The sequence below is a fragment of the Pantherophis guttatus genome, chromosome 4 (genome assembly GCF_059756535.1).
Source record: "Pantherophis guttatus breed Tessera chromosome 4, ASM5975653v1, whole genome shotgun sequence".
Classification (NCBI taxonomy): Eukaryota; Metazoa; Chordata; class Lepidosauria; order Squamata; family Colubridae; genus Pantherophis; species Pantherophis guttatus.
In genome coordinates, this window is record NC_142066.1 from 62,634,070 (window position 1) to 62,646,706 (window position 12,637).

Here is a 12,637-nt window from a genome sequence, read left to right on the forward strand (position 1 = left end):
ATTAATGTCCTACAAATGGTAGAGGCAGTAGAGACAGAAGATCCACTAGAAAGATAAGTATCATTCTTTCTAGTTTTATAGTCAGCAGTATTCCAGGAAATTTTAAAAAAAATGCTGGCATTTAGTAAATAATTTAATAACTTTTAAAGAAGGAAGATTGAGAATATATCTAGAATTTAAATCATTTGGAGAAAAGATTGGCCATCCACCATGTTTAAGTGTAGGATGGAATTTAGCTGATAAACTCTTTTTTGCAATAGGCTGTATAGTTAATATCTAATTGATAAAGTGGTTAAAGATGTTGAGCTTGTCAGCTGGAAAGCTGACAGCCTGAGTTCGAGACCCTAGCACCACATCATGGGGATGAGTTTGTGCTACTTGCCCCAGCTCCTGCCCATATAGCAGTTCAAAAGCATGCGAATACTAATAGATAGATACCACTTTGTTTGGAAGGTAACAGTATTCCGTGCACCTCAGTGGGTAGTCATGCTGGCCATATATCCATGGAAATGTCTTTGGACTACACATTCTCCCTCGGCTAAGAAACCGCTTCCTTGAGTTGGGCATGACTGCACAGGGGAAATCTTTACCTTGTTTATCAATTCTTGGTAACTTAACAAAGAAGGCTTTTGAGCATACAACTCTCTGTGATAGCCCATTATAAATTTGTCTAGGCAAAGAGAGCTGACGAATTTTTTTCCTGAATTATATATTATTTTGTTTGAAGATTTCATTATTGGTGATAATTGTATTGCAAGGTTTTAATTCTGTCTTCCCTCGCTGAAGACTAGGTGATAACTGAGGAGGCATTAGAATTTCAAATAGTCTGCAGGTTTCTTGTGTACATGTGATTCACTTCTACCTGCAATACAGACAGGTACATACACTAGATTGTTAGTATTTTTTCTTCTGCTAAGAAGGCAATAGGTCAAACTGATGTGCTATTCAATGCCTGGGATAGATTAAAGCAAACCTTATATAAGTTAATATAAGGTGATTCTGATGCTCCCACCGTATCTTAATACCATATTAGGAAGTAGTAATGGTTCTTTATTCCCATATTTTTAAAAAATTGTTTTCTCTAATGGTGCTCCTGCCTGTTTCCTCACAATTGTAAAGATCATGGAATTTATTTGCAAGTCAGTGTTCAATACAAATGATAAACACTTTAACTTTTTGATGGACATGATATTACTGGAGCATATAATATGGAGGAATGGGGATCCAGCATTACTTACGCCATAGTTTTATATGATTTTTATATGATTTTTTAAAAATTAGTTTCATCCTTTAATACTTTTCTATAGTTATGGTAATATTGAAAACTCTCCATTAACAATTAGTTAATGGAGAAATCAAGAGAAAATCATACAGTTAACAAAAAATGATCTGCATAGAGAAAAACACAACTAACACCAGAATGAAATGATCTACAAAAGTGGGGAATTTAACTCAAACCTATTTAATTTCCAAGACGGGTCTAGTGTTGCATAACATTTTAATTTAAGAGACAAAATCCAAACATGGTAAATGGACACTGCCAGGCAATCCTATAAAATTGTACCTGATCAGGCACAAAATAAAAACAAACTCTTCCATTTCATATTACAACCCTGGTTTGATCATGGGTGCATGCATTCAAGGCTAACTTACTAAAATAAACAAACCTAAAAATTATTCACTCTATGGCAAATTTTTTATTTTAAAAGTACAGGCAGTCTTGACTTACAACTATTCATTGATAGTTTGAAGTTATAATGGCACTGAAAAAAGTGACTTATGAACACTTTTCACTTACAACCATTACAGCATCCCAATGGTCACATGATCAAAACTTGGATGCTTGCAACTGGAATTATTTATGATGGTTACAATATCCCAGAGTCATATGATCTTCACTTGTACCCAACCAATTTATTGGGGGAAGTCAAATTTGCTTAATGACTGCATGGAAAACAACTGCAGTGATTTGCTTAACAACTGTGGCAAAAAAGATAAAAAATGGGGCAAACTCACTTAACTGCCTTGCTTAGCAATGGAAATTTTGCGCTCAGTTGTAAGTCAAAGACTACCCATATGTACAAAGCTTAATCAAAAGAAAGAAAATGGATGCCATTTATCTGAAATTATGTAATTTGACTAATTTTAAAAAAGATAGTGGCTTCTAGATTATTGTAGTTTTTATAGAGCAAGGAATTCTTACAGAGTTGGTAAAGTAATAAACACAAGGAAGAAATTTGTGGTGAGTTATTTTGTGGCTCTTCCCACAAGAAGATTTAGGCCTCGCCTAAATCTTCTCCCTTTTAAGTGTAAATTTTAAATTTTTACTGTATTTTAAAATATGGGTATTTTAAATCATGGGTATCAATTCAGCCAAATTTATTTAATTCATTTTATTCGATTTTAAATTTTGTATATGTATGTGTTTTATTTCATGGCTGTTCACTGCCCTGAGTCCTTCGGGAGTAGGGCGGTATAGAAATTCAATAAAATAAAAAATAAATAAAATAATAAATAAATCTTTATTTCCCACCATTGCAGCTCAAAGTAATCTAAGGTGACCTGCTCCTCACTTGCCAGTATCACAGTAGTTCTCTCTCACATTCCCAAACTGAACTGACAATTTAAAAGTGGGAAGCTTCCTGTATGATCCAATTTCCCCTTTTCTATGAAAAAGAATACAGATTGCAGACCTCAGTTCTGGCATCTATCTTTACATGCCTTAGTGATATAAACATAAGTCTTCTGTACATTCCTAAGAATTGGAGATACATTGTATGAGTCTCAGGAAGAGAACAGGAAAGAAAAGAGAGAACAGGGCTAATCCAGCCTTTATTGTCTAAATACTTTTGGTCACTGTAAATAAAATATATAAACCTTTTTTTGGGGTGGAGAGGGGACTTTTGGATTGATTTCAATGAGAAAAAGTTCTGGAAGATAAATAACAGAGTTTTAAAATTTCTATTTTATACCTTGATTTTATACTTAGCAATATGTTCTGGTAGTAACTGACACACTCCTGCATTGAGCCAAGATAGTTACACTCAGTTAAAAAGCTACATGAAAATGTTCCCATCCTAGGTAAGCCAGAAAAAGCCCATTATCTGTTGAAATCTCTATATAGAAAGATGTGAACCAAGATTGTATTCTCCCTTTTAATATTTAAATTATATAGTTTTAGCTCTAACTAAAAGTAAATTTTATTCTCCCTTATTAGGTAACAGCCAGGTTATGCTGGTGACATCACTACCATCTTTATTTTACTGATTGGATTCAGAAGTTTTCAAGCTCTTATGATGCGGAAAAGCTAACTACTACCTATCTCAAAAGTAAAGTTATGATTCATCAAAGAGAGCCTCCCATCATTAGTATTGCCTTGAAAGAGGCGGTGGTGAGGCCGCTCCTCAAGAAGCCTTCCCTGGCCCCGGCTGTATTAACTAACTATCGTCCAGTCTCCAACATTCGCTTTGTGGCGAAGGTTGTTGAGTGTGGTGGCGCGACAACTTCCCCAGTACCTGGATGAAGCTGTCTATCTAGATCCGTACCAGTCGGGTTTCAGGCCTGGGTACAGCACGGAAACGGCATTGGTCACATTGTTTGATGATCTCTGGAGGGTTTGGGACAGGGGTTGTTCCTCTGTCCTGGTCCTATTAGACCTCTCAGCGGCTTTTGATACTGTCGACCATGATATTATGCTGTGCCGGTTGGAAGGGTTAAGAGTGGGGGGGCACCGTGTTGCAGTGGTTCTCCTCCTTCCTCTCTGACCGCACGCAGTCTGTGTTGGCAGGGGGCAGAGGTCAACCTCGAGGCACCTTGTTTGTGGGGTGCCACAAGGGTCGGTCCCCTCGCCCCTCCTGTTTAACATTTATGTGAAGCCACTGGGTGAGATCATCCGTGGTTTTGGGGTGAAGTTCCATCAGTACGCTGATGATACTCAGCTGTACATCTCTACCCCAGACCCACCCCAATAATGCCCTTGACATGATGTCCCAGTGCCTGGAGGCCGTGCGGATCTGGATGGGGAGAAACAGGCTCAGACTCAACCCCTCCAAGACCGAGTGGCTGTGGTTTCTGGCGTCCCGTTATAGCCAGCTGGTTCTATCGCTGACTATTAGGGGTGAGATTTTGGGCCCCTTAGAGAGGGCTCGCAACTTGGGTGTCCTCCTTGATGCATGGCTGTCTCTAGAAGATCACATGACGGCTGCGGCCAGGGGGGCTTTATATCAGGTTCGCCTGATTCACCAGTTGCTTCCCTTTCTGGATCGGGACTCCTTGCGCACGGTCACTCATGCCCTCATTACTTCCCGTCTGGAATACTGTAATGCTCTCTACATGGGACTCCCCTTGAAGAGCGCCTGGAGGCTCCAACTGCTCCAGAATGCGGCCGCACGAGTGATTATGGGAGTGACATGGCGCTCCCATGTAATACCTCTCCTGCGCAAGTTGCACTGGCTTCTGGTGGTCTTCTGGGTGCGATTCAAGGTGTTGGTTACCATCTTTAGAGTGCTCCATGGCTTAGGACCTGGGTACTTATGAGATCGCCTTCTGTTACCGATAGCCTCGCCCCGGCCAGTACGCTCCCACAGAAAGGGACTTCTCAGGGTGCCATCGGTCAAACAATGTTGACTGGCGACCCCCAGGGGGAGAGCCTTCTGTCGGGGCACCCGCCTTCTGGAATATATTGCTCCCGGAGATACGGATGATCTCTGACCTATGCACCTTTTGCCGTGCCCTCAAGATGTTATTGTTCCAACAAGCTGGGCTGGCCTAAATATTAATTTTAATGGGTTGTTTTAGTTTTTTAATGATATTGGGGCCAAATTATTTAATATGTTTTAAAATTGCTTTTAATTTTATATATGTGTTTGTTTTATTTCTTGGTTGTGCACCACCCTGAGTCCTTCGGGAAAAGGGCGGTATAAAAATTAGATTAAATAAATAAAAAAATAATTAGAAGTTAAGGTAACAAAATACCTTAACAAGTGGTTAAGGTAAGGTCTTTGAATATCTTGCAATGATCTTTTTTCATTTATCCTTGATCCTGGAGAGAACTAATTAGGATAGTTACTGAAAAGGTAACAGGAGTGCAAAGACTGTATGGAAGCTACTAAGAGTGTTAGCAGTTTTTAAGGTTTTAAAGCAAAAACAAATACAGGTAGTCTTCGACTTACAACAGTTCATTTAGTGGCCATTCAAAGTTACAACGGCACTAAAAAAAAGTGACTTATGACCATTTTTCAGTTACAACCTTTGTAGCATCCACATAATCATGTGATCAAAATTCACATGATTAGAAAGTAGTTCACATTTATGACCGATGCTGTATCCCAGGATCACGTGATCATCCTTTGTGACTTTCTGACAAGCAAAATTAATGGAGAAATCAGATTCACTTAACAATCGTGTTACTAACTTATCAACTGCATTGAGTCACTTACCAACTGTGGCAAGAAAGGTCGTAAAATGGGGCAAAACTAACCTAGCAAATGTCTCACTTAACAACAGAAATTTTGAATTCCAGTGTGGTAGTACGTGGAGAACTACCTGTATACCACATAAGGCACTACAGTATGTGCACAATTATTAGGCAAGTGAGTATTTTGACTATATCATCCTTTGTATGCATATTTTCCACCTCCAAGCTGTATAAACTTGCATGCTTATTGGATATAAGCATATCAGGTGATGTGTATTTGTGTAATGAGAGAGAGTGTGGCCTAAGGAGATCAACACCCTATATCAAAGTGTGCATAATTATTAGGCAGTTTCTTTTCCTCAGGCAAAATGGGCTAAAAAAGAGATTTAACTGACTCTGAAAAGTCAAAAATTGTAAGAAGGCTTTCAGAGAGATGCAGCACTCTTGAAATTGCTAAGATATTGGGGCATGATCACAGAACCATCAAACGTTTTGTTGCAAATAGTCAAAAGAGCCTCAAGAAATATATTTAGAAAAAGAGATGCACATTAATTGCCAAAGATTTGAGAAGAATCAAACTTCTTATTCATTATCCACCAGTACTGTCATATTCCAGAACTGCAACCTACCTGGAATGCCCAGAATTACAAGGTGTTCAGTGCTCAGAGACATGGCCAAGGTGAGGAAGGCTAAAATCCAACCACCACTGAATAAGACACATAAGTTTTGACATGGCAAGACTGGGCCAACAAATATCTGAAGACAGATTTTTCAAAGCTTTTATGCACTGATGAGATGGGACCAGATGGATGGGCCCGTGGCTGGATCAGTAACGGGCACAGAGCTCCACTTCGACTCAGATGCCAGCAAGGTGGAGGTGGGGTACTGGTATGGGCTTATATTATGAAAGATGAGCTAGTTGGACCTTTTTGGGTTGAAGATGGACTCAAAATCAACTCCCAAACATACTGCCAGTTTTTAGAAGACACTTTCTTCAAGCAGTGTTAAAGTCTGCATCTTTATTTATTTATTTTATTTATTTGTTTAAATTTCTATACCGCCCTTCTCCAATGTAGGACTCAGGGCGGTGAACAGCCAAAGTAAAAACAAGACATACATACAAAACATACAAAATCTAAAATCTGTTTAAAATAATTAAATAATTTTGGCCGTAATTAAAACATTCCAATTTAAAATCCGTTTAAAATTTGACTCAAGCCAGCCCAGCTAGTTGAAATAAATGGGTTTTTAGGGCCCGACGAAAAATCCGGAGGTCTGTTATTGTACGTAGCTCTGGGGGGAGGTTGTTCCAGAGGGTGGGCGCCGCCACAGAGAAGGCTCTCCCCCTGGGGGTCGCCAGCCGACATTGTCTGGCGGACGGCACCCTGAGGAGGCCCACTCTGTGGGAGCGTACTGGCCGGTGGGAGGCTATTGGTGGCAGAAGGCGGTCTCGTAAGTACCCCGGCCCTAAGCCATGGAGCGCTTTAAAGGTGGTCACCAACACCTTGAAGCGCACCCGGAAGACCACCGGGAGCCAGTGCAGCTCGCGCAGGAGAGGTGTCACGTGGGAGCGCCTCGTCGCCCCCAAAATCCCCCGCGCGGCCGCGTTCTGGACCAGCTGGAGCCTCCGGGTGCACCCCAGGGGGAGCCCCATGTAGAGAGCGTTGCAGTAGTCCAGGCGGGAAGTGACGAGTGCCTGAGTGACTGTGCGTAGGGAGTCCCGATCTAGAAAGGGGCGCAACTGGCGTATCAGGCGGACCTGATAAAAAGCCCCCCTGGCCACGGCCGCCAAATGATCTTCTAACGACAGCCGTGCGTCCAGGAGGACGCCCAAGTTACGAGCCCTCTCCGTGGGGGCGAGTGATTCGCCCCCAATAGCCAGCGATGGCGTCAGCTGGCTATATCGGGACGCCGGAAGCCACAGCCACTCGGTCTTGGAGGGGTTGAGTTGGAGCCTGTTTCTCCCCATCCAGGCCCGCACGGCCTCCAGGCACTGGGACATCACTTTAAGGGCATCATTGGGGTGGCCTGGGGTGGAGATGTACAGCTGGGTGTCATCAGCGTACTGATGGAACTCCACCCCGAAGCCATCTTTCAAGAAGACTATGATTTTTATGCAGGACAATATTCCATCGCATACATTGAAGTACTCCATCGTGTGGCTAGCCAGTAAAGGTCTTAAAGATGAACGAATTACATGCCCCTCTTCCTTACCTGACCTAAATCCTATTGAGAACTTGTGGGCCATTCTTAAACAGGAGATTTATGGTGAAGGAAAACAGTATAACTCTCTGAACAGTGTCTGGGAGGCTATGGTTGCTGCTACACAAAAAGTTGATTGTCAACAGATCAAGAAACTGACAGACTCCATGAATGGAAGGCTTATGACTGTTATTAAAAAGAAGAGTGGCTATATTGGTCACTGATTTTTTTTTTGAACTGTCAGAAATGTTTATTTCTAAATTTTACAAATTATTTTATTATTCTCACTTTAACAGATTAAAATAAATGAGATGGGAAAATTTTCATTTTTCATTTAGTTGCCCAATAATTGTGCACACATAGATATTCTCCTAAGAAAGCCATAACCTTACTTTTACTTTCTTAAATATACAGGTTTGAAGTTTATTAACATTTTGGATTGATCGAGAGCATTGTAATTATTCAATAATATTAATCCTCCAAAATACAGCTTGCCTAATAATTGTGCACACAGTGTATAAAGCTTATAGGTATGTGTTTATAAAAGGTTAAATCTAATAGAAACTATCCAATCTAAACTTTTATGAGCTTTAATTCAAGACTTTGCTTCATTTTTAATTTACCTATACAACTGAATTTCAAGCTAATTCCCCTTTCAGTGAGTGCCCATATTTATTGATTCAAATACAGGCTTAAAGCTGCTCAGTGAGTTTCAGCTGAATTTGGGAGATCTGTACAATCTGCAAGGGAAGGGGAAGAAAGGAAAAAAAGGTTTTTAAAAAACACTCTATAGAGATTCCTACTAGGTAAGAACATTCCTATGTTATTGCTTTTTCCTCTGAGAATTAATTCAATGTTTGAAAAATGTTTTTAAAATAATCTCCTCAACCAAATTTTCTGCAATTTGGGTAGTTGATAACTTTCAGACTGGATTATAACCTCAGTTTTGTACTCATGATACAAGGGAACACAGGGATGGTCTGAAAAATTAGGGCAGGTCCAGAGACATTTTTTTTCCTTTGAAAAGCAGCAATTTCCTTCAGGAAAAAATTTGGCATGAAGATAGGGAATGTATATTTGCAAATAATCAGCTCAAAGCAGATTTTAGGAATGTGTTTAGTGTGTAATAGTCACACATAGATAGGCATATTCTAATAGTTAGCACTAATTAAAAATATGAGACTTCTCTTATTTACTACCTGTGGAAGTTAGTAGAAGTTCTCTCTGTAGAAGAGATTTATTCAGATATTACATATATTAGAACAGAAGATGGAATTACAATAACCCCCTCCCCCAAGTATAACATTAAACAATTTTAAATAGTCTCTCTGAGAATGCATACTTTAAGTCAATCTTTAATGGTATGCCACTTACATAAAAACGTAAGTTTTTCTTACTTAGAAAAACTAATTTGAATGTGCACAATATGTAAATATAGGTTGGGCATAGTCTGAGGGAAGGATTTTATATAATCAAGGACATTTTTGCCATGCATATAAGAGCTTGCAAATTATGAAAAACATTCCATGAAAAATATTTGAGGGCCAGATCAATTTTTGATAGAATGACCAGGATTTCTTCACACTGTGTGTCTTTTACCCTCTGTAAATTCTTAATTTAAGAAACAAATGACAAGTTACATTAAACTAAAATGTTTCAGTACTTGCATGATGCTAAATCGCTTTTATGAAATAGATGGCCATATACATTATTTAAATAAAATTCATAGTGTATGGAGGTGCAAGTGCAGCACCTGTCAGTAACTACTTAAAGCAGACACTACTTTTCTCTGGGTCATGTGGTACTTGCAATGGACAGTTACATGATTGAGAAAACACATAGTAGAAACAGTTTCTCTGCTTGTACTCCATATCATTCTCAATTTCCAAGGTAGAACTGCAAATTCTCTAAGGAGATACTGGGCATCACCAGCTAGTCCATTGTATTATCTAATTCTGTAATGTCATTGAAATAAATGTTGATTTTTCCAGTAATCCTGATCTCCAAACACAGGTGCATAGGAGATTTAAGATTATGTAGAAGCATATTTATTTTATTTCTATTATTATCGGTCTGCTTTTTCTCTCACCTTTACTGTAATAGTTCAGCGCCACTCTGTCCATTAATCCTCACAACAACCTTATGAAAGAGGCTGAGTTGAGAGAGTGATTCTCAGAAAATCATCTCATGAACTTCAGTGGGCAGAGCTAGTCTTCAAGCTGGGTCTCCCCAGTTTTAGCTGCAGTACATATATGTCTTTCCCCATGTTTCAGGGAAGCTCTTTCCTACCATGTAGTTATTGAACATTAACAGATGGAGTGAACGTTTGACGTTTCTCCAAAGCATTAGAAGTTTTCCCAAAAGCTGTACTTGAAATCAAAAATCAAATATATCACAGCAGCTGCACATAGGACAGGCTCACCTTGAGGGTGAATTACGATTATCAAAATACAGATAGGTAAATAAAAACCAGAATCAATAATGCGGCAATAAAAATAGTTCACGAAAATTACGTCCTACATATTTTTAAGGTTTGATCCTTTCGGAACCCATCCGTGCTCGCCCCCGGCTGGATCCTATGCAACGAAATCAAACCTTTTTCAATCTTCGATCTGGTTTCCTGACCTGACCTTTATGACGGTTAAATGCCCAAAACCTCCCCTGGCTTGACCCTTCCAGGAGACGGAAAGCAGTAATTAGAGTGAACTCTTAAACCCTGGCCGACACTTTTCGTAGGAGGGAAAGGCGTGGTTTACCTCAGGGCAGGGAAGGACCGCCCGTCGTGGGCCGACTGCGCGTCACTCCCACCGTTAACCGCGCTTTCCCACGTACTTACGGGCAGCCCCGCTGCCATGGCAGCATGCGGTATAGGAGGAGGAGGAGGAGGAGGAAAGGGACTCGTTCCCTACCTTTTTCTTCCCGACTCTCGGCCGCCATCCTTTTCCCGCAGCCGCTCCCGGATATAACAAGCAGAGCGATTGCCACGCAGAGAGAGGCAACCGCACTCGGTGACGAGAGACGAGGAAGCAAGTGGCAGACAAGATCCAACGACGATCCAGCGAGAAAAATATATTTATATATATATATTCTCAGGGGCTACCCAGCCAAAATGGAGGCTCCCTTCAGAATCCACTTCTTCCTCCTCCTCTTCCTTCCTCTTCTCCGTCCGGACTTCCTACGCGACAATTCTCTCGCTCCCACAATGCCCTTCGCGACGGACGCCACACGTCACAAGACGCGGCCTTGGCGTCGGCGGAAGTGGGGGCTCGCCATCCTAGAGAGGCGATGCGCGCGCACAGCGGAGACTCTGAAAGCCTGCCAAGGGCGCCTGACACGAAGGGGAAACCCGCCTAGGGCAGGGATGGGCAACTGTGGCCCTTTTACAACCTGTGAACTTCAACTCCCAGAATTCCTGAGCCAGCTTGGCTGTCAGCTTGGCTGTCTCAGGAATTCTGGGAGTTGAAGTCCACAGGTTGTAAAAGGGCCACAGTTGCCCATCCCTGCCCTAGGGAGATCACTTCAGGATAGGTTGGGCGTCATTGGGGCTTGTGGAGGTGGGGGTGGGGAGAAGCAGGAGAGAATGACCTCCTCCTTCTCTCCCTCCCGTCCCAAAGCAGCACTGGCAGTTTCCGGCGCTCCTGCCCTTTCGACCCAAAATTGTCTTTGGGTTTGAGCTGTACGATTTATGTCGCGCGGTTGAAAAGCCATTTTCAAAGGCAGTGGGTTGCGCTCTGCCTTCCAAGAGCTAGCAAATTAGTGGGAGCAGAGGCCGAGAGAGGAAAGAAAGATAAAGGTGCAATTTATCGTTGCAATAGATAAGGAGAGGCTGAGGCTTTGAATCCAACACCTTTGTAGCAGAATGCCTCTTCAATCACAAGTATATTCAGATGTTGTTCTCTGGGGTGGAGGTGGATGGGGGCGTGTGGGCCAAAGTTTCAGAACGCGGATTATTCTCACCATTAGAATAAAATTATAGAGTTGGAAGGGACCTTGGAGGTCTTCTAGTCCAACCCCCTACTTAGGCAGGAAATCCTATACGATTTCAGACAAACTGTTGTCCAATCTCTTCTTAAAAACTTCCAGTGTTGGAGCACCTACAACTTCTGGAGGCAATTTTTCCACTGATTAATTGTTCTGTCAAGAAATTTGTTCTTAGTTCTAGGTTGCTTCTCTCCTTGATTAGTTTTCATCTGTTGCTTCTTGTCCTGCCCTCAGATGCTTTGGAGACTAGCTTGACTCCCTCTTCTTTGTGGCAGCCCCTGAGATATTGGAACATGTCTCCCCTAGTCCTTCTTTTCATTAAACTAGACATACCCAGTTTCTGCAACCATTCTTCATATGTTTTAGCCTCCAGTCCCCTAATCATCTTTGTTGCTCTTTTCTGCTCTCTTTCTAGAGTTTACACATCTCTTTTACATCGTGACGACCAAAACTGGATGCTGTATTCCAAGTGTGGCCTTACCAAGGCATTATAAAGTGGTATTAACACTTCACATGATTTTGTTTCTATCCCTCTGTTTATGCAGCCAAGAACTGTGTTGGGTTTTTTTGGCAACTCGTATTTAAATGATTGTCCACTAAGACTCCAAGATCCCTCTCACAGTTACTACTTTTGTACTATAGTACTACAGTACTACATATACTGTACCTGTGCATTTTGTTTTCCTTGCCTAAATGTAGAACTTTACCTTTTTCACTATTGATTCATTCTGTTTGATAGTACCCAATGTTCAAGCCTGTCAAGATTCTTCTTTATCTTGAGCCTATCTTCTGGAATGTTGGCTATTCCTGCCAGCTTGGTGTCATCTAAATTTGTTGAGTTCCTCATCTATCCCCTCATCCAAATTATTGATGAAGATGTTGAAAAGTACTGGGCCTAAAACAGAGCCTTGTGTACCCCACTGCATACTTCCCTCCATGTAGAGGACTACATGTTGAGTGTTGTTGATCAGCCAGCTACAAATCCATCTGGTGGTGATGCTCTCTAACCCACATTTTTCTATCTTATCAAGTAGTAGG

At 41.3% G+C, this 12,637-nt stretch overlaps 1 protein-coding gene across 4 annotated transcripts in view; it reads right to left on the reverse strand.

Moving 5' to 3' along the window:
* Positions 1–10,841, reverse strand: part of YTHDC1 (YTH N6-methyladenosine RNA binding protein C1) — a 35,869-nt gene extending 25,028 nt beyond the window's left edge. For 2 of the 4 annotated variants that reach the window (XM_087892313.1, XM_034416281.3), the window contains exon 1: positions 10,528–10,841. In XM_087892313.1, coding sequence (XP_087748439.1) covers positions 10,528–10,555 — 28 coding nt within the window. In that variant the 5' untranslated portion in view covers positions 10,556–10,841. The remainder of the gene's footprint in view (positions 1–10,527) is intronic. The other 2 variants (XM_034416280.3, XM_034416282.3) reach the window with 2 other exon arrangements.
* Positions 10,842–12,637: the final 1,796 nt, after the last annotated feature.